The 21,562-nt window shown below is 40.0% G+C and overlaps 1 protein-coding gene across 4 annotated transcripts in view; it reads left to right on the top strand.

The window, feature by feature from the left end:
• NBEA (neurobeachin) overlaps positions 1 to 21,562 on the top strand; it is a 553,993-nt gene that overhangs the window by 250,220 nt on the left and 282,211 nt on the right. For 3 of the 4 annotated variants that reach the window (XM_018554206.1, XM_018554191.1, XM_018554181.1), the window contains 5 exons: positions 2,551 to 2,731; positions 4,736 to 4,863; positions 8,832 to 8,939; positions 13,540 to 13,708; positions 20,995 to 21,427. In XM_018554206.1, coding sequence (XP_018409708.1) covers positions 2,551 to 2,731; positions 4,736 to 4,863; positions 8,832 to 8,939; positions 13,540 to 13,708; positions 20,995 to 21,427 — 1,019 coding nt within the window. The remainder of the gene's footprint in view (positions 1 to 2,550; positions 2,732 to 4,735; positions 4,864 to 8,831; positions 8,940 to 13,539; positions 13,709 to 20,994; positions 21,428 to 21,562) is intronic. The other variant, XM_018554199.1, reaches the window with a different exon arrangement.

Genomic DNA, 21,562 nt, shown 5'->3' with positions numbered 1-21,562 from the left:
GCCAGGCATTTCACATGGATCCAGTGGGCAAACAGGACAGCATGGATGTGTAGGGAAGGTAAGTATCACCCAAAGGGTGTTTTGGGGGTGTTCACTTTAAAGTGTTTAATGGCATCAAATCCTGGAGAAAGCACAGATATCCATTAGTGTTAGATCCCAGCCTTGTGATTGCCATAGTTATGCTGCTGTCAGGAACTCTGTCTCCTCCTTTCTTCCCTTCATTTTCTGCATTTTTAATTCAAGAACGGTATAGGTACAAATTACACTATGTTATAGACCACTTACCAGCATCATTTGTAGCTAATCTACATATATTTGTGGTCTCTGTTAGTCAGCATTATAGAAGAAATACTTTTGAATAAATATTTGTAATAGTATTATGCAAAAGATTTTCTTCAGTAGACTTATTTTCTCTGTTTCTACACTGCACATGCATTAAAATACAGACAAACGTTTATATGGTCTAGAAAAAAAATAAGCGTGAAAATCATTTTTGTACATAAAGCAATATCTGGTCTGGTCACAAAGGTTTGTTTTAATTGAAGTTCAAGAAAACAAGCTGGCTCTCTTAAGCAGTAATCTGTTTAATTGATGATATTCTGTGCTCCTTAGATTGATAAGGGGAAAAACCCCCCCCCCCCTTACATTAATGGTTAGTGGAGAAGTTTTCCTTTAAAGGAGAACTATGAGATGAGTGATTTCCACTCACCTCATAGTTCTAGCCGACCTGTGACAATGAGACTGTCACAGGTCGGCTCAGTAGATCGGGAGGTGAGCGAACAGATACCGGCGTTCGCTCACCTCTCGATCCTGTCACGGCTCTGTGCCGTGACAGGGGAGGGGCTGGATTCCCCCCTCCCCACTCCGATCCGCCAGCGCTGACTGGCTGAACGGACGGGGGAGGGGACTGGTACAGCTGGCTCTGCCTCTAGATGGGCAGAGCCAGCTGTCACTCACGCAGCTGGGCGGATCTCGACATCGATGTTGGGATCCGCTGCGGCATCTCAGTATACCGCGAGCTGTAGCTACAGCTCAAGGTATACTGAGCTTAGGGTAACGGGAGGATGCTAGTTTGTGCCCTCCCGTTACCCTAAGGAGAACTATGGGGAAAAGCCCTGACCCCATAGTTCTCCTTTAACATTTGTGTTCAGTAAAGGGTCCTAGGGCATTGGTGGTGAGGACCATAAGGACCTAGGGTATTGGTAGTGAGTGAGGAGAATGCCCCTTAAATTAGTGGCGAGTGAGGAGAATGCCCCTACATTGGTGGTCTTTCAGGTACCTGAAATGATCATTGGTGTCAGTTGTTACTTATCTGAAGATAAGATGCACAAGAAACTAGAGATGCAACGAAATTTCGGCCGCTGAAACCTCCTTCCCGACCCCGCTCGGCCTCCTGTGTCCTGGACAGATCAGCATGGAGAACCATGCAGGAAGGAGTCAGCTGACACAGGAGGCCGAGCCGGCGGTGTGGGGGAGGAGTCGCTGTCAGCCATGTCACAGGTGGGTAAGTTCTCCTCCCTGCACCACCAACCCGGCCTCCTGTGGCAGCCGAAGGAGTCAGGATGGAGAGTGGTTACAAGCACTCAACAATCTACATCACTTCTGTTCATTCATGATTGTGTACATAGTAACTCATATTATATCCACAGTTTATGAATGGACAGGAGCACTGAGTATAGAGGCTTCCTGTTCATTCATAACAGGGGCTGCAGAAAAAGTGATTGAGGACTCTGTGTCTCTTTTTCTATTTCAAAAGGGAAATATCAGGGGTCTGTTTATACCCCCTATTTTTACCCAGAGTCCCAAACAGTAAAGTAAAATAAGAAATTAAAAAATAAAAGTGTAAAAAGGTTAGGAAAATAATGTTCGGTTTCCGTCTGAGAAATGTTTTATTTTCGATTTCGGTTGCACCTCTGCAAGAAACCCATAGCAACCTCTTGGGGAACCCTGCTTGAGAAAGGCTGTAGTAAAGGGTTTTGAACTTTTAAAAAAGTGTTTTATTTATTTAAGTTAAGTACTTGGTCTTTAAAGAGCATCCCATATATTACATTTACTCTTTGTGTGTTCCCAGCCCCACATATAGGATATCCATACATGAGATTCTTGAAAAACGCTACCATGACCATTCTATACTATAGACATATATACTTGACCCTGTATGTCCTTTTTAAACACAAACTAGCATTTGATATTGTGAAAGTCATTCATTTTAGCCATATAAAGTGACCAGCTTGTGGGTTTTAAAATCTCTTTCTGTGCATGTTATAAATGGTGTGCTATACACTTGTTAATCTTTACTGTCATTTGTGTTTATAAAACATAACATTGTTGCTGCCAACCCACATAATGTCTGTGCTTATTAAGGGTCTGTCTGAACTATGTGCCTCACTGTGATACATCTGTGCTAATATGTTCTGTCTTTAGCCCTAAGCTTGAACGCTCGACTTACACAGGCCCCTAAATTGGGCCTTTTGCAATTAACATTGGCGATCTTTATAATGAAATCACATTGTCATGTTTTTTAAAATTTTCTTCTGACTTTGTTTTAAGACGGAACTGGAGAATATTGAAGTGACACAGGGTATGTCATCTGAGACAGCGGTGACGTTTCTCAGCCGTCTCATGGCCATGGTGGATGTCCTGGTTTTTGCCAGTTCCCTGAATTTCAGTGAGATTGAAGCAGAGAAGAACATGTCATCTGGTGGCTTAATGCGACAGTGCCTGAGGCTTGGTAAGTTCATGCTGTATAGTACAGATGGTGTCTGGTAACTCTTGCTGTGCTGGAGGAAAGTAGGCAGCCTCTTGCACAGTGTACATGGCTTTCTTCTCTAGCTTGGAAAGAGTTAAAGTTCCTTTCCTGTAGGAATACATTGCTGCATTTCACTATGGGAAGGTTTTGACCTAGTTCTAGATCTGCCTTTGATATTATATATTTATAAATCACCTACTGTGCAGCCTTATTATACAGAGCTGAACAATGTGATGAATTCAGGACTTGCAGTCCCCAGTAGGGCCTTCAGAAAGGTTTTATAAAAATGTACAGTATTCTGTGAAATCTAAATGTATTTATTTTATAGAAAATCCATTCTTAGCAGTCACGGCTTATCAAAACTTAGCATGAACTTGTCACAATGAATTAACCTTTTCTGAATGGATTGAACATGCAAAAAATAAATGTGCATTTGTTCAGGAATGGCTCATTTCTACCTTGTTGCCTAACCCAATTCTTCTCTTACACCAAGGCCCAGCCTAAAGCAGAGAAAACTGAAGATTTAGGTGCTGTTATAGTCTGAACTACATGTTAGAAATTGCTAAAGAACAGGTCCACGCTGGACTGATATTTCAGCTTGGCGTAGATGGCAACAGTTGGGATCCCAACGATTTTTTGTATCCCTGGGGTCTATGTTGTTCAGAACTACAGTCAGGAATGTTGTGGAAGGGTTTGGAGCAAAACCTGTGTTTTATCTTCTGTTCATTCATTCAGCTTTATTTCTTTGTAAGGAACAACATCAGTGTTTTAGGATTTTATCGGGATACTCATGCTTAAAGCCACTTCATGAGATAACTGTGTGTTAGTTTTTACCATCCACTTTATCTAATACACGTCGGCAGCACATGCAATGTATTATTATTATTATACAGGATTTATATAGCTCCAACAGTTTGCGCAGCGCTTTACAATATAAGGAAGACATTATAATCACAATGCTAGTCAAGACAAGATGGTAAGGGGGGCCCTGCCCGAGAGGCCTTACAATCTAAAAATGTGCATTTGATATCCTCTTTCCTCAGACTCGAAACACCAGATTAGCAGTTGATATGATTAAATGAATACTTAGGGCAGCTTTATACCCAAATGTTAACATAAAGATGGGTGGACCATTTTGCTGGGATGGATCAATTAAAGAATAATTAGATGCTGGCGTCTTGTGAGCTTGGCCTTATGATGTCTACTGAAGCAGAAAACAATAATGCAGTCTGATCGTTTCCAAAAGCAAGTGTCATTTGGGCAGCCATGAAGAGACACTAGAGTAACATTTTCTTAAGCAACGGTACCATTTTGAACGTTTGGCAGGTAGAATCTGGTTAGTGTGAGCCACTTCACTTTGCCCATTATCACTGCTCTTTGTGTTGTCTTATTTAAAATTGATTAAATAAAGGATGGTTATATTTTAATGTTAAGAAAACAGGAAGGCAGAAAATTTATTGCATGTCACAAAGTCCCTAAACCCCTGTTTGTATGTTTAATTTTATTAACTAAAAAAATAGTTTGATTTTCTGAACCTAGTTACTAAGATATTTATGTCCATCATATACTGCATAGAGCTGATCTGTTTTTTTAATTTTATTTCTACATTCTGATCGTTTCTGATTTAAGAGATGATTAGTAGCTTGTTCCAAAGTAATGAGATACTAATTAATACTTTAGGAAAAATGTTTCCTTTTTAATATGTATTAGCATTCCTTACTTGCCCTTTCTTTTTATTGGAAGATAAAATAACATAACAGCACAATCAGATGCTGTAGTGTCTAGGGTCAATGGCCTATAGGTTTGGTATAATGATATGCCCTTTGAACACTTGTACTGTGTGTTTGAATACCATATCCAAGAAGAAATCTAAGAATACGTTATAGTTTTTTGTTTTTAACAGATGCCATTCTGTAAACTTTATTTATCATTGTGTATTAAAGATATGAAGTATGTGCGAGTCGATTTTGATTAAACCTTTTTTAGTTTGCTGTGTAGCTGTACGAAACTGCCTGGAGTGCCGGCAAAGGCAGCGGGAGCGGGTCACCAAGCCTGCGGGTGGTGGAAAAATTCAAGATAATTTGCAGAATGTGCCAGCTACAAGCACAGCGAAGGTAAGCATAAACTATGTGTAGTCACTACACAGCACTACATGCTCCTAAAGCACATAATATATCTGTACCTTTTCAAATGAGTAGCTCGGCTTCTCATAACTGCTTTGCTTTATGTAGTTTATTAAAGCACCTAACAGTTAGTGTAGGTAGGATTTGACTTAATATACACAATTTGCAACCCTATATTCATCTGTACAAAACAATACATAAGATTTACAGTTGCACAGGAATTAGTCTTTGGCAAATGTAGACCGTAGTAGGATAGTTGACAATCAGCAAGGAGACCTTCTTTTTTTTTTTTGCTTCTCTAAACTTTTTTTTTTTTTTTTTTTTTTTGGCATTTCACCCACCCCAACACACACACACACACACACACACACACACAGATGCAATGCAGGTGCTGGACGCTCACTGGTGACAGACAGCCCCTGCTCTGCAGGCAGTGTCCTGGGAGACAGAGATCTGGAGATCATGTAACATGGCTCAAGGCAAGGCAGGAAATATATCTATCTGATCAGGACTTCTCCAGACTATCTGCAGAGCACTGGAGGAAGGTGTATTGTCAAAGGTTAAATAAACTGAATTAGGTTGGATGCTAGTGGGACTTATTGAATTTGTAGTATAAAGCTTTAGACACTGGTAAAGGATGAAATTAAATCTTAGAAAAATACTACTGCAGTGACCTGATTTTTTTAAAATCAGAAACATACTCTGAGTGATTAAAAGCCAAGCTGGGAAGAGGCGGACGGCAAATTATCATTGAGAAGCCATTATGTTACAGCTCAGTCCCTTGCGAGTAATAGAGTACATTCCATTCCCTTAGATGGCTGTTATTGTTCAGTTTGCACAAGACCAATACCTTTTAAATAAATTCCATTAAATGAAATAGTCCAAATCTCTTCTTCACCTGCCCTTGGAAGATTTGTTATTTTTAGAGTGTGGGTGTTAATAGTGCTGGTGCAGCCTCAGCATAGGGCTACATGGGTAATTAAATCTATTTGCCACCAAGAGATTTACCTACTTGTTATCCATCATCCCTGATTTTAGTGTGTTGCAAATGAGGCTACTGTCAGGAAGGTGTTTGAACAGACCTTCCATAGAAATGCAAGGTTCACTTATAGCATGTTGCACATTGATTTGACAGAGAAGAAAAACATAGGTTTGGTTAGCTTTAGTGGTTAAGAAGAGAAATATAGTAATTAATACAAAAATGCGGAAAGTTATATCACATTGTAAACATTAGAAACAAATATACTTCAAGGAAAACATTACAATAATACAATGAAAATGTGTTCCCACTAAAGATGGCATTACAAAATTGACCTTTTGCTGTATTGAAGACTTCCCTCTCACCTGACTGATCTGCCACACTAAGTATTTAGATGATAAAGGAGGACTCAGAAAAACCTGTCTCAAAGGAACTGTCTCTCTGATAATCCTTGTACATCAGTCATGTAACCAGATTATGAGGCAGTGGGGACATGGCTATACATTCCTTTGTAGCCCTGCTGTGTTCTGGTGGCATCCTCATTGTGGAATTCTTGAATACTATGTAAAGAAGACCTGCTGTTGAGGTAACAGTTGACCAGGGCTCTGTTAGACAATGTGACATTGATTGTGCAGATGTTACATCAGGTTGAGTGGATCCTGAACTTTCATAAATCATCGCTGGAATCAACTAATTATTTGCAATATGTGGGTCTAGTCCTGGATACTGTTCAGGCCAGAGTGTTCTTTTGACAAGAGAAAGTCATAGGTTTGGACCCTCCAGTTCAGAAGCTGCCCTACTCTCCACTTTTGCATGAGGCTCCTGGTCCTGATGCTAGACTCCTTCAAGACAGTTTTCTTTGCCCAGTCTCACTCCTTACATCTGCAAAGTAACTTTCTGATGTCATGAGAAGAATTCTTCTGGTCTCTAGACAGGCCAACTTTGTTGCTGCTAAGCATCAGGCTGTCCCTGGTTTGGTGGCTTTGGAGTCTGGGAAGTCTTTCCTTCCCATCTATTGGAAGATCCTCACAATGGCCGCCAGCTTGTTGGACTGGAAAGGGAGTCCAGGGCACTCCTGTTGGTGAAGGGGATGTTGGAGGGTTTTTATCCCTTAATTAACATCCTAGAGCTTTGGGCAATTTGGTTGTCTCTGCAGTGTTGGAACATCCTACTGGAAGAGGGTCATCTGATCCAGATTCAGTCAGACAGTGCCATTGCGGTGGCATATATTAACCATCAGGGAGGTACCAAAAGTCTCACTTCAGTAAAGCAGGTAGAACAGATCCTGTCCTGGGCAGAACTACACTATCCAACCTTGTCAGCCATGTATATCCCAGACATAGACAATTTGCAGGCAGAGTTCCACAGCTGGCAGTGCCTAAACACGAGGGAGTTGACACTACACCCGGACATGTTTAAGGACCTGTGGGGGATGCTTGGTGTGGACCTCAAGGATCCACAACAAAAAATGGAACAGGTTTGTATCCAGATACAGGGATCCCCTAGTGGAAGAAGTGGATTCTCTGGTGACTGTACATATGGTATGCCTACCTGGTGGGAATCCTAGCAGATGCTCCATGGGCACTGCACGATTGTCAGTATCTTCTCTCTCAAGGACAGATTTTCCATCCTGCCTCTCAGTCTCCAGGTTTAACAGCCTTACTGTTAAAACCAAAGTTCTCAGGGACTGGGGTATATCAGTCTGTGATTCTAAAAGCTAGGAAGGCTACTTCCTGCAAGGTCTATCAATGAACATGGAAAACATACTTCACTCAGTGTGGGTCTTAGATCTTCCACTCTCTCTCTCTAAGCACTCTCAAGGGCAAGTTTTTCTGCCCTTTCTATCCTGTTTCAGAGACCATTGGCCTCTCAATTCCTGATTAAGACCTTTATACAGAAGGTTTCCCAAGTAGCTTCCCCCTGTCTGTTCCCCAATGATTCAATGAGACTGGAAGCTATTTTTTTGCTTGCAATAAAGACATTTCTCTCTACTCTCTCCACAAGGTGTTTTTTCTTGTTGCCATTACCTCTGTGAGGTGCGTAGCTGAGCTTGTGGCTCTACCTTTCAAAGAACCCTTTTTGGTTTTGCACAAGGACAATGTGCGTTGAGGCCCAGGACTTTATTCCTGCCTAAGGTAGTTCTGCCTTTAACTTTAAGTAGGATATTCTTCTTCCATCCCTCCTGTTTAGCTCCAGTTCACCAAAAGGACATTTCCCCCCATTGGCTGTAGTTCAGGGTGTGCAAGTCTATCTTTCTGAAACGCTGATTCCCTTTATGTCATCCCGGATGTGCCTGTGTTGTAGAGTTTTTGCTTCACTTATTGTTCCTGATCATGAAATTTCTCTAATTAAGGCAGAGACAGTTTTACAAACTTGATATCAATTCTAACTTACTCATTCCACAGTTTGGCTGGGGCTGGTTTTTAAGTTTCGCCTTTGCTAAACCGAAAATATTTTTGTTGTCAGGATTTAAATAACCATTTTAAAATGTATGAGATGTCTGTATGTGAAAAATACATACATACAATGTTTCATGTTCAACTCATATTCAGTGTGTAACATGAATGTTGGTCACTGCACTTTTACTCCATTCTTCCTCACATCCATGTTACTGAATGTCCACACTGAGGTATGAAAATGGACAGGAGGGAGCATCTGCACTGATCGTGGTTGCAATGCTTTACTGGCTCCAATGCAAAAAATAATAAACATTTTTTTTTCTTTTATGAAGAAGTGTGCATTTATCATTTTTTTTTCTAAAATGTCAACTTTGCCTTTAATTGTTCATCACATCACAAACAATTATATGTCAGTGATGGTGCCAATTTGCCTTTGTTCATTAAATGGCCTTTCATAATTCCTTGTCTGATTTTGTTTTTCTCATTAGTTTTAATGTATTTACTCTAGTTCTGATTCTGATCACATGTGAGATTTGTTTTGAAAATAACTATAGAAATGCATTATATTTCTGTGCTTGTAGACCCCTGTGGACAATGTTTCTGGTAATCTATCACCAATCAAGGATCCTGATCGGCTACTCCAGGATGTTGATATCAATCGCCTCAGAGCTGTTGTGTTCCGTGATGTGGTGAGTGTCCTTTATTTACATCAATGTGTCATTCGCATTCTATACTTCTGTAAGTGTTAAATGCCTGCATCCCCCACTGTGTGCTGTGGTTCCGTCTGCTAGCCCCTGTGCATCTACAGGACTGAATAGTGACAAAGTGGAAGGAATCGTTGAGCCCAGTAGGTGACACAGGCATTTGATACGGTCATAATGCCACAAGTGTTGAATGCTGACAACTGCTGGAGACTTTACTGCTGAATTTCAATGGAGTTTGGAATCGCAGCCTTCCAAAGAGGTAAATATTAGAGCGTCTTTTAATGAACTATGAAGATTACTATTAAATCTCTGTTTAACACTTAACACTATCCCTCCCCTAAAATGAATCCAGAGCACTTGACTTACCCGGTGAGATTTGATGTTCAACCCTTACCAAAACCCATACATTTTACCCCAAACTTGACATAAAGGTAGTGCTTATAATTAACCTTACCTGAATATATAATCCGATGCTGAAATCTAGCTCTACCCATAACTTCAATATCTTGCAGCACTATGATCTTGGCTCCCAAACCTCCTGTTCTGCCAGGCTTACAGGCCCAATTTTAAGTATGCTTACATTTCCCCTGCTTTGAGGTGTCTTGAATGTGCAGCAGTGAACCAACCTGTAGGAGCTCATGCAATTGTTTAAAATATTAACTTTTCTATGTTGCAAATTTGCACATATGTGATGTCACATCGCCCAAATGTTTAGATTCATACACTTCTTTAAAAGGGAATGAAAGCTTCAACTTAATTGATCACTATGACAGCTTCCCCACATTTGCTTGCATTTGTTTCACTCCATTATTCTTTATAACGCGGCCTTGAGTGAAATGTTACATTCTCACCTCTATTTCTCATGCTTTTTATAAATTCAGTTCCAGGTGACCTCCATATTAGGTCTGCAATACTTTTATTTAATGTCCAATATACAGTGCACAGCCTATATGATGGGAGAGAGAATGCTCACAACATGAGCTCCATAGAAGGATGATGTCCCCTTGTTCACTTCCTACCCCTTATCACTGGGAGGGGGGTCACTTCTGTGTTGTAATGGCAGGTTAATCTAGAAATGTGGTTAGTTACATCAGTGATTGCATGCACATAATATCATATCAGTCTTGATTGTCCCTATTGACAGACTGTTACAGTTCATATGTGTATGGTTATACATTTCATATGTGTTTGGATGTGTGATTCTCATATTCATATCACATACATCTTGATCCCTGAAACTGGTTTTTACCATCAAGTAAAAATAACACACAAAAAAAACACTCAGTCATTCTAGAGTTTTTTTCCTATTTTAAGAGTAAGCCTTTTATAATTTGTATACCATGCCAGCATCTAATGCTATTCCTTTGTATGGATGCCCTGCAGAAGTGCAGATGCTGAACACATTCAGTTATAATTTCCATAATGCTGATTTAAAATTGAAAGTGTAACTTCTCATCCATTTTTATGGCATCAGCTTTTTTTGTATAGTGCAATATAATATATTGTGTGGGCACTTGGACTTGCATTTCTTCTTGTGGCCAGTAGACTGCGCTGTAGAACTAGAATACACAGCTATAGCTATTGTCTGATGTCCCTAGGAAACATCGAGCTGTTTATTTAATTTGCTCTTAATATAAGTACAGTATTCCTGTGGAGCATTAAATAAACAGATGTCTACTGACTTGAGCCCTTTTGCAGCACTTCTGAGCAAGGATTGAAAGTTTTGAGTTAAAGTAAAACTCCAGTCAGATATAAAACACCATTTTATTCCTCTTATATTTATTAAATGGACTTAATGTCATTTAAAGTGTACCTGTCAGAAAATAAAATCTAAGGTGGTAATAAGTAAAAGTGCCGCCATCTGTGCTTATCTTCTGGAGTACTCATCTTTTCCTGAAATTTCTCTCTGTCATCTTTTCATAGTTGAAGCAGAAATCAGGAAGCATTTTTGCTCCAAGCCAGTCAGACTGTACATATTGCTGTTGCCTGAAAACATGTTACATTGACAAGAGCACAAGTGCGAGGTGTTCACGTAGAACTATAGATAAAAAAAAAAAGAATGACATATATGATACAGTCTGTCACTAGCATTAGCACAGCAGTCTTTGTTATTCTAAGTCCCCCTCTAACAAATGTTTTATTACCTCTTCATCCTGCCACTTCCTTTAACAGGATGACAACACTGGCTATTCGGCAGTGAATTAGTGCAGCAACATTGTGCACACTGTGCACAAGCTGGTCTTAAATTAACTTTAGTTTATATGGACTTTAAGTATGTGGCAGACTAATTACACTTAACACTGCTAGAGCAGGTAGAAAAAACATTTTTCTCTTTTGAATAATAAAGGTTTAAAGCAGAACTCCAGGTAAAAATGTTATTATCCCTTTCAGTGGGACTACCGCACTGCAAGGGTTAAGTGCTCATTTTTGCCTAGGGTTAAAAATAAAAAAAAAGTTATACTTGTCGGTCCTTCCCAGGCTTGCTCTTGGACCAGCCCCGGAGCCTATCACCCCCTCTGCTGCAACAGTCTAAGGTCCCTGAGTCATCACATTCTATACACTGTGTATAGGATGTGAGGATACCAAGGGACATAACATTGCTTCTGCAGCAGAGGAGGGGAGAGGCTGGAGGGAGCGGTGTCACAGCTTGCTTGGAGGATCAGGTGAGTATAACTTTGTTATTTTCTACCCTAGGCAAAAATGATCACTTAACTTAACCCCACAAAACCACATTAAACCATTTATAGCAAGCCCAGCTATTAGCTCAGCCCTGTAGCTGTCACTATTGGTGGAGAAACCTATGAATAAAGGCATGTCAAAAAAAGGAAATGCAGTCATTAGAAGAATACAATGTAATATATTTCAGCTTGGCAGTTCTTGGATGTGGCGGCTGCATTAGATTTTTCGTTTGAGGCATTTGTTTCCCTTTATTTTAACTTTGTGATCGTGCCAGTTACACACATCCTGGCCTAGGGTGACAACGCTCACTGTACTGTATTTATTGAAAAGCAGTGTTGTCACCCCGGGGCAGGAAATATGTTCGGTTTACAAACACCTTCCCCTCCCCTCTTCTCCATAACATAGTAAGGAGAGGTGTTCTATTATTCAAAGTGGTAACCTGGGCAGGTTTGATAAGACTGTTTGAGATAAGATTGCAGAGTCTAAAAGACAGCACTTGGCATGCTTTCAATTTTAGTGGAATGTAAAATACCGCAGTATGGCCACTAGATGGAGCAGATGAGCATAGAAAATAAATACTTATTTTCTCTGCACCTCAGCCCCATCTAATGGCCATAGATGCTGTATTGTTGCATATTTGTGGTATATTGGCATTCATCCAGGAAAAAAAAAAGCTAAGAATTTCTATTTTTGCCTCCATTCACACAGAACAAATTTTTATGGAGTTTCCCATACCTGTAGCTATGCAAATTGTTGATAAATACACCATTTTGTGTGTTGACTGCACATGATAATCACTCAGATTATGGTAGGGTGTGCTAAAATGTAAAAGCTCCTAATGCAAAGTAAAGTACAGCAATTCCCCTAAAACAGATGATTGTTACATATATTATGTCTTATGGTAGTCCGTATGGATTTTAGGGTAAGTGGATAGAGAAATGATAGTTGCCAACTGTACCCTTAAAACTGGTGCTTCATAGTACCTACATGGTCAAATATAGAGCCATTTCACGTATTGCACTTGTCAATAAAACAGCCTCTTAACTTGGAATAAAGAGTCAGCTGGAAGAGCCTATTCACAGCACTGCTCAATGGGAATGCACCCAGTTGCACCTTTACAATGCACCTACATGCAGCGCACTATAAAATGTAGTATTGCTCTACCGCGTGCTGTGCTGTGCTAATGGAAATGCTGCAGATGTGATTTTTGGACTTTTGTTGTACACTGGGCATTCCATTTAGGTGAGTGGGCTATATTGGTGCATTGCATGTTAATGGAAAGCCCTGATGGAAATGGGCCCTAATAGCACTGGTAACACCTCCATTCCTACACTTTTATACACTATAATGTACAGCTGCAACCAGCTAATCGATTATGAGAATAGTTGTCAATCATTCGTATTATCGATTAGTTAGTTGGATCCCCTAGCTCTCTCCTCCACGTTGGGAGGAGGGCACAGCAAACAGTGGGTGGGTGCAATAGCCAGCCTGCTATTGGCTATTGCAATTTGAAATGGCCAATAGCAGGCTAGCTATTGCACCAGCCTACTACCTGCTGTATGTACATTCAGCCGCAGTCTGCGGAATCTTGCCACTGACAGCTGCCATTTCCTGGCTGAAGCTATTCTAGCTCCATGTACTTACAATACAATTTAAAAAAAATAAATAAAAGGTGGGAAAGTCATTTTCGATTTTGGCCTGACAAATTCTGCTGCGGGAGGTGCGCTGCTGTGCCGTTCATTTCAATGGCACCCCAAACGCACCTCCCACCCACAGTGTGATCGCCTGCACTGGAACACATGGTACCGCGTCCGCAATGCCGTTTTATTACTAATTCTTATGTTTTCTTGCCTTTGACTTTGGTATATAAGGATTTGTTGACAGCACTGCTATTTGTCTTTTCCAGGATGACAGCAAACAAGCTCAGTTCCTTGCCCTGGCTGTAGTTTACTTTATATCTGTGTTAATGGTGTCTAAATACCGTGATATACTAGAACCTCAGCGAGAGACGGCACGCTCTGCCAGCCAGTCAGCTCGCAACATCAGGCAAGAAATTAACTCTCCAACGAGTACAGGTACGTTTTATTTTACAGCATTTGCCCAGTCAGTGCTGTCTGATTACCTATGGTTTACAAAATAGATGTCAACCTCCACAACCAAGTCCTGCTGAGCATTTCCAAAGACAGCAAGTCAAAAGAATATGTAGTGCTGGGGAATGTTTTAACTTACAGCAGTTTCCAAGGAATAAACATTTTAACAAATAAAAGGTGTAAAAAATAGATTTTTTTTCTTTTTTTTTTTTTACTGAGTTCAATAGAGAAAAGCTGAAAAATAGGGTAACAAATATGAATAGATCAAAAGGTTTCTCTTAACCCCATATTATTTCTTGTACTAGTTATTATTGTTACTCTGTATTGTTACAACATAGACATTGTATATGTAAACCCTGTAACCTTTTCTTTACTTGAACATTTCAATAAACATATAAAAACATCCTGTTTAAAGGCAGGTTCACACCATTTTCTGTACCAGATCAGGTCCGGAAAATGGTGTGAACCTGCCCACAGTTCCAGTGCATTCCAGACCAGACAAAATGAGACATGCAGTATTTTTCTGGTCTGGTCTGGAACGGATTACGCTAGTGTGAACAGAGGCCTGAAATAGTATAGGGACACATTAGGATGCATTTTGGGTCTGCAAACAGTCTGGTCTGGAGATGATGTGGTGTGAATGGGCCCTAAATACCCAACTTAGTACATTACCCTCTCAATAAAAGATAATAACTAAACCTTAATCAGGATCTCTGGCAGCAGACTACTGTAATGGCTGACGTTTCACTCATTTCCTTTCAATCTCACTTCCTGTATAACCATATTGGAGTATATGTATTCCTTTTGGCAGTTAAAAACTTCATAAGCATTTAAATGAAGGGAGACAACAAAACAACTACACTCTCAGGTGAACTTTATTGATGTTTCAAAAGTCATCAACAAAATCACATAACTTGTAGTGCAATGTTGCAAGAAAGGAAACCATTAATATGGTTTACATGCATTCTGAATGTATAGTAACTATAGGGCAGTTAAAGGGCATCTGCAGCTGTTTCTTAATTCACCTCCTTGGGTTGGGTTGTCCATGCTGTTTCTTTGCCTCCTTTTTTGCTTGGCGAGTTGAGGTCCCCATAAGGCCCAGACTTGGCTGTACAACTGGCCACTGAGAGAGGCAGGTTGCTGTCGTGGTCCAGTTCCATATTCACGTTGCTAGGGTTGCTTTTATCATGAATATCCAATAGGCTAGTAAACAAGCCATTACATGTACCTAGGGGGATCATTTATTTTACTAAAATACTGAACTAATATAACATTTCAATGGAACAATCTTTTGACTTTTTGTCTGATGGAGGATGAAGGGAAATGATTGGCCTATAGCAATCTTTCATCGCCACAGCTGTAAACTGTGCATAAGCAAGCCCTTATTTGGCAGTTGCACTTTCTTTAAGCCAGCCCCTTGGCAAGTCAGGTATTTGGGGAAAGTCTCTAAGAAAGAAGGATATAGGGACTCTTGTGTGACTCGCTGCTTGTATAGGTTATGATATACTGCTAGCCAAAACCTCTAAAAACAATCGGACATTCTTGTTGTCTGATAAGGGTGAAAGTATTGTGATCAGTAATGTAAGAAGTGTTGTAGTGGTGATAGGATGGAGAATATAAGGCACTCTGAATGGAATCATTTAATGTGCTCATGCGGATATGTTCAGCATAAATGAATAATGGCATGTTCATTGATGGAGGAATAGGCCACGTTTTGCTATGTTATGTACTGATAGCTGACAGCAGTACAAATCATGATCTTGACGAGCAGAAATTTCCCTGGTGTATATTCTGTCAACATTGACATCATGAAGGCAGTTTTGTCTCCAAAAAGAATCCAAAATAAGCTGCATCAACTGCTCAACCCATAAAGGCGTATGTCCAAATTAAATTTTGGTTTTGTCCAGCAAAGCACTGCGTTTTCGGATCTCCAATTATAGTCATGCTAAAACAATTTTTTTTTCCATCCCTTAGATTACTATAACAGAACTTGACAGAAGGGTACACACGGATATCATAGCAATTTCAAATGTTGAGGCTGAACTCAAAACACATAAAAAAGCAGTTTATATATTTATAAAAAAAAAAAAAATCAAATACATTTTGAAATGCAGCTGGTGTAAGTGCATGACTTGATACCATCCGCCTGTAACATATATAACTGAGATTAAACTTAGGGAGAACATCACCAGGGCCTTTCAGGTGTGGTGCAAGCATGTGTGCTCACAGGGCTGTGACATCACTGCCTCTCATCCAATCAGAGAATGTCTAATATTCATTGATGGAAATACTAGGGGTTTGCTGAATGGCTGCTGTGTCGAGCAGGTTTTCTCACCTGGTTATTGTGCCAGTAACTCACTTACAATCCTGGGATGACAAAGTTCACTTTATATAGTCTACGCAATGTTGTCACCTTAGGGCATGATTACAGATTGTGGCATGTAAGATCCTGTAGTCACTTTCCTGCCTTCCCACTACACCAGGGGTAGCAAAACTCCGGCCCTCCAGCTGTGGTGGAACTACAAATCCCATGAGGCATTGCGAGATTCTCACAGCCACAGACATGTCTCCCGGCGAGATATGCATCATGGGATTTGTAGTTTCACCACAGCTGGAGGTCTGAAGTTTGGCTACCCCAGCACTAAACACATGGCTGCTATCAATGCAGCCCACAGAGGCCTCAAAAGGAAAAAAACATGCTTCTGTTAGACCACAATTGTTTATTACTCACCTCTATGTGAATGTTGTTTGTGTCTGAGCAAAGTCATTTTCAGAAATGACTAAATAAATAGGTTCAGCCTTTTCACAGATTGCAGTTCTTAGAGGCTGAAAGGTTTGAAAAAACTAACATGTCAGGTGCTGGTTTCTCCCCTGAGCCCCTCTGTCTTTTTATTGCATGCAGAACGTCCTGTAAAACTAATGCAGCACTAGTGCCTCCACTCTTTATTTCTCTATACACTCACTTTTCATTCTCTGGCATCCTGTGGGGAGCAGCATTCTGTCTGTGTGAGATGCTTGTTAGGAGGTTTTACATCAGTGGGGAATTTTTATTTTCAACTTGCCTTACAAAGTGAGTTTTTTGGTCAAGCAAAGCTTTCACTGGTTCACCATATTATCCAACATTCCTTTCGTATATGCATTGTAGATGCCTGAATTTAGAGGAAAAGGCTTTATTTTTGTCACAACCATTGTGGTTTCAAGCAAGAAAAAAAAAAACACAAAATTTGACAATAGTCAATAAAGTTTAAAAAGTTTGATTCAGAAGGAATTTTTCCCTCCGTTATCAACCCAGAGAAAACCTCTTCCCCCTTCAGCTCCTACATTTTGTCAGGGCAGAGAGCTAGAGCTACGGATTGCATCTAGAGCTTATCTTGCTGGTTAGGAGGAACTGATCACTGGAAATTGTGCCCCAAAAAAGGCAAACACAAGTAAACGGTCTAGTCACCAGCAATGCCTGTGGTCTCCCTGCAGCCTGTAGCCCTGTATCTTTTCCCATTACTGACTTAAAAGGCCTTGTTCTGCACTGTACGTCTGTGCGTAGGCGGCCAACTTGCTAGAGACATGGGTTTGCTTTCATAGTTCACAGCCTGCAGCAAGGAGAACAGTGAGAAGCACAGCCACGACTTCACTTAATCTCAGGCCAAATATCTGGAGACCAGCAGCCATTGGCACTGGTGCCTAAGGTTCTCATACTGCAGATATACAGCTATGAGGCTCAAGTCAATGGAGGGCCTAGGCACATTCACCATGAAGTGCACTGCTGTTTTTCAGCAATTACCACTTATTAATGTTACTAGTAAGATAGCAAATCTTCATTTTTTTTTTTGTTCAGGTCCACTTTAAATCTGGTATTTCAGCAGCTCTAAAATACAGAAATTCTATTTGCTCCACTTTTATTTAATTTATTTGAGACTGTTAATTAAAGCAAGTGCGAGCAAGCCTGGGATCCCTGTGGTGTTAGAGTGCCAATTATAACTGAGCTTATGCACAAAAATAATTATGTAGTCCTAAAAGTAGCATAATTATGCAATCTCACCTGTAAAAGATTTGTATTTGCCCCTTCTTTTAACATAGCTTATTCTGTATGACTTTGTGACCTCTTACCACTAACTCCCAGGGCCTACAGTCTGCCGATTGTTTATCCTCATGATGAATTTTATACAAACTTCGATAGAGTAGCAGACTTTTAGGGTACCTACATAAAACATGCCATTTTGATGAAAAATACAAACTTTATTTAAAAAATGATATGGTTGAAACTGCGTAAAAATGTATATATCACTGTTCAAATAAAAGTGAGTTCTCTCCAAAATAACTTTCGTACATCTCATTGATTCTCATCCAACTAACACCACTATAACAATGTATGTATAAATAGGTACATTACAGTAACCCCAATTTCCAGGTTTTTACATTTGTCAATATGGGAGTGTTATCCGCTTAACGCTTTTCACAGCAGAACTGCTTCGTAAGGAGCTAATGAGACTTTGCATGGTAATAAGAGAATGATCTAGTCACATTTTAAAAGTTGCCAAAAAGGGGAGTCCGCTGGCAAGCGCAGAGACCAGAATATAAGGGGGTTGCTCCTCAAGCAGGACAATCTGTCACTACAAAATGGAAAGGTGATGATATTTACAGCTGGAAGAGCTTGGCCAATCATATGCAAAAGGAGATGGCGGTGAGCTATGGCAAAACAGGAGAGCTCACCTCCTGTCTGCTGTCCAGTGATGGCCATTTTAAACGTATGATTTTGTAAATAAAGTTTGTATATTTTATTAAAATGGCGTGTTTTATGTGGGTACCCTAAAAGTCCGCTATTCTTTCGAAGTTTTTAAACAATCCATTGGGATGTGGTGCCCTTTGCTGGTGTAGCTCATCTACCTATAGAATGTGATGACCTCACGATGAAAACACATGCTGAATAAACATAATAGTTTTACATTACACAGCCTTGTGGGTTACAGGAATATAAACCGCTACAAGGCTCACTGTGTGATACTGTTGTGGTAACTTTGAAGCTGGAAAACATCATACTGTATATTATCAATGTGACAGGGGGGCAACTGTCAGACGCTTGGAAACATCTCAGCCTCTGACTCTGTCCTCCCCAGGCAAAATAAGTAGGGCTAAATAAAAGGTATAAAAAAAATTGGTATTGGTAATACTGCACATTTATATTAATTGGAGGCTTCTTCTGGTATAAACCAGATTGTGACGATTTTGATTTCAATAGGACTTTCAGTGGAAAACCTATATGTTGGCACTAGAAAGTAGTACATTTAAAACAAACTATATTTATGAGGATTCTTACACTTTCAATTGTTGGACTGAAAGCCATTTGCACACTGTCAGCACAGAGTGCTTGTTCTCTCGCTACACTGCATTTTTCTCCTTCCTGGCTAAAGGGCAGTAACTGTTTTTGTGTCAGTAGGACACATTCATTAATTAATATGCATTGTAAATAGAAGCCATTGCCTATATTTTTCCAGATATACGTTTTTGGATGTATATTCTGTCTTTTTGAGAGCTATTGACATGGTTGGTGAAAGCAGAGATGGCACATACTTTTGGTTTCTTGGCCTAGGTGGGGGATACAGGATGCCGATATCAAAATTGGTTTGTCTCAAATGTATGTTAGGCATACAGTACCTCCTGACACCTAGTCTTTATGGACAGTATGGCCATTTGCTGACATGACAAGATCCACTGGCAGTGTCAACTCAACATGAAGACTTAGGAGTGAATTTCAATGTAGTTTTCCCCCATGCTGGCATTACAAGAAATGCATATTCTGCATATTTCTTGCAGGTGAAAAAGCATTCCATTTTAAACACTCCCATACTCCTTAAAGCCCTTCATACTCAACTAGCAAGAAACTGAAACTAATAGGAGAGCATAGGGAGGCTAGGGGTATCTAGTTTACTAATACAAAACAAGCAGGGATACATAGGAACATATGAAATGCAATATAAGAGCAAAATAAATCAGGCTGCTTGTGGCAGCACATTGCTTGTCTCCACCTTCCTTATGTCAAAATGTGTTCATTGTGCGTTCAGTAGCTAAAAGAGACTTTCATGTTTGTTATGCTTTGTAGGCTGTTAAGGTATTATTTATACCCAAACAGCCTACACTATTGTGCAAGAACCGTGGACCTGTAATCCAAAGTGATGGCCAAATCTGAGAGATATTTGTGGTGAACACAGTTGCCCAACACACATATTGTGTTGGGGTCAGTAGAAATGATCATTCCAAGAACCACATACACTGATGCTGCTTTTGCGCAGTCACATCTTCAAGCTCATGAGATACAAGACAGATACATGATGGCTTTCAAAGTCACTGAGGTCTGTAGAAGTGTTGATCTTGCATAAAGAAGGTTCATTGATAATAAGCAGTTTTATTCAGTTCTTTGTCCAGTGTAATCGTGCAGTTAATAGCCATCCAGCATATACCAGTTTACCCTCTGTGTGTCTCTAAGGTTTGAACCTCTGCTAAGTATGTTCTGTTGAAAACCTTGTCCATTTACACATCCATTAACGTGTATATTGTATGTGTAAATGCCTTGCTTCTGTCCTTTTTCCCCCCTGAATATTGTTAATTTAGTGCTATTTTGCTGTACAAACAAATATGGTCGTCTACTTTTTACAGTTGAAGGATTGGGCACACTTTTGGTATATGCTTAGTATAATATGTTTATTGGTTTGTGTTGCAAACTCAGCTCTCCGCTCATACACTAATAGTAAATTTGAAGAGTATAGTTCACAGCAGTCCTCAATTTTTTTGTCATTTAGAGACAGTTAACCTTTCAGAGGTCAAGATGTTGCTTAAAAGAGAAAGGCACACTGAAACTGATGCGTGGCGGAATGCTACACATGTATGTTATTGTAAATTGCACCATTGGCATAATTTAGTTCCAATTCACTGGTGCCAATATGAACCCTTGTATTTTAAAGTGACTATTGACCCATTCATATTGGTCCATGTCCTTGATATAGCCTAGGGCTAGTGCTGCATAGACGATTAACTGAACAGTATGTTTTATGGTCTGCCACAAAGCCCCTTGTAGGACTTTAAACAAGATTTCATGGCTGTAGGACAACATTGATAACCACAAAGCCAGTATGTCATGTTATAGTATGAGAGTATGCTTTCCTATGTAGTAAAAATAGAATCCTGTTGCGCATACACGTGTTGGAAAAATTCATCTTCTCAGTGAGATTTTTGTGCGGGCAACCAATGGTCACTTACTATGTTATTGTTTTCTGTTTTAGATACACCTGCTCTGTTTCCGGATATCAAGGAGAAAGAGATCCCGACCCCCATTGAAGAACTCCATTTAGAAAGCTCTATTCCTCACACAGACTCTGGCATTGGAGACGAACATATAAGCAGCATCTTAAATGGAACTGATCTTGACATTACAAGCTCAGACATCATGGGTGAATTATTGTCTACATTGTCGTCTGATGTAAAGAAGTCACAGGAAAGTCTGACAGACAGCTCAAGTGATATGCTAAAACCAGCTCCCTCTATATCTAGCATTAGCCAAAGCAAGGGCATCAATGTCAAAGAGATCCTAAAGAGTCTGGTAGCTGCTCCTTTTGAGATGGCAGAGGCTGGACCGGACCCAGTACCCTATCCAGATCCCGCTTTAAAGAGGGAAGCCCAAGTCATTCTTCCCATGCAGTTTCATTCCTTTGACAGGTATACTGTTATATTAAGTATTTTGCTTTTCTTGGTAAAGCCCAATTGTATTTCCCCTATAAACTGTACAAAATGACGTCAGGTTGGATCCACAAAGGAAGCGTCACTCGTTTTTTTTTTCTTAAAGCATATGTC

Source organism: Nanorana parkeri, unplaced genomic scaffold (assembly GCF_000935625.1).
Source record: "Nanorana parkeri isolate BGI_ZX_2015 unplaced genomic scaffold, ASM93562v1 scaffold8, whole genome shotgun sequence".
NCBI classification, from domain to species: Eukaryota; Metazoa; Chordata; class Amphibia; order Anura; family Dicroglossidae; genus Nanorana; species Nanorana parkeri.
This window is presented reverse-complemented; position numbering and strand designations above follow the sequence as displayed.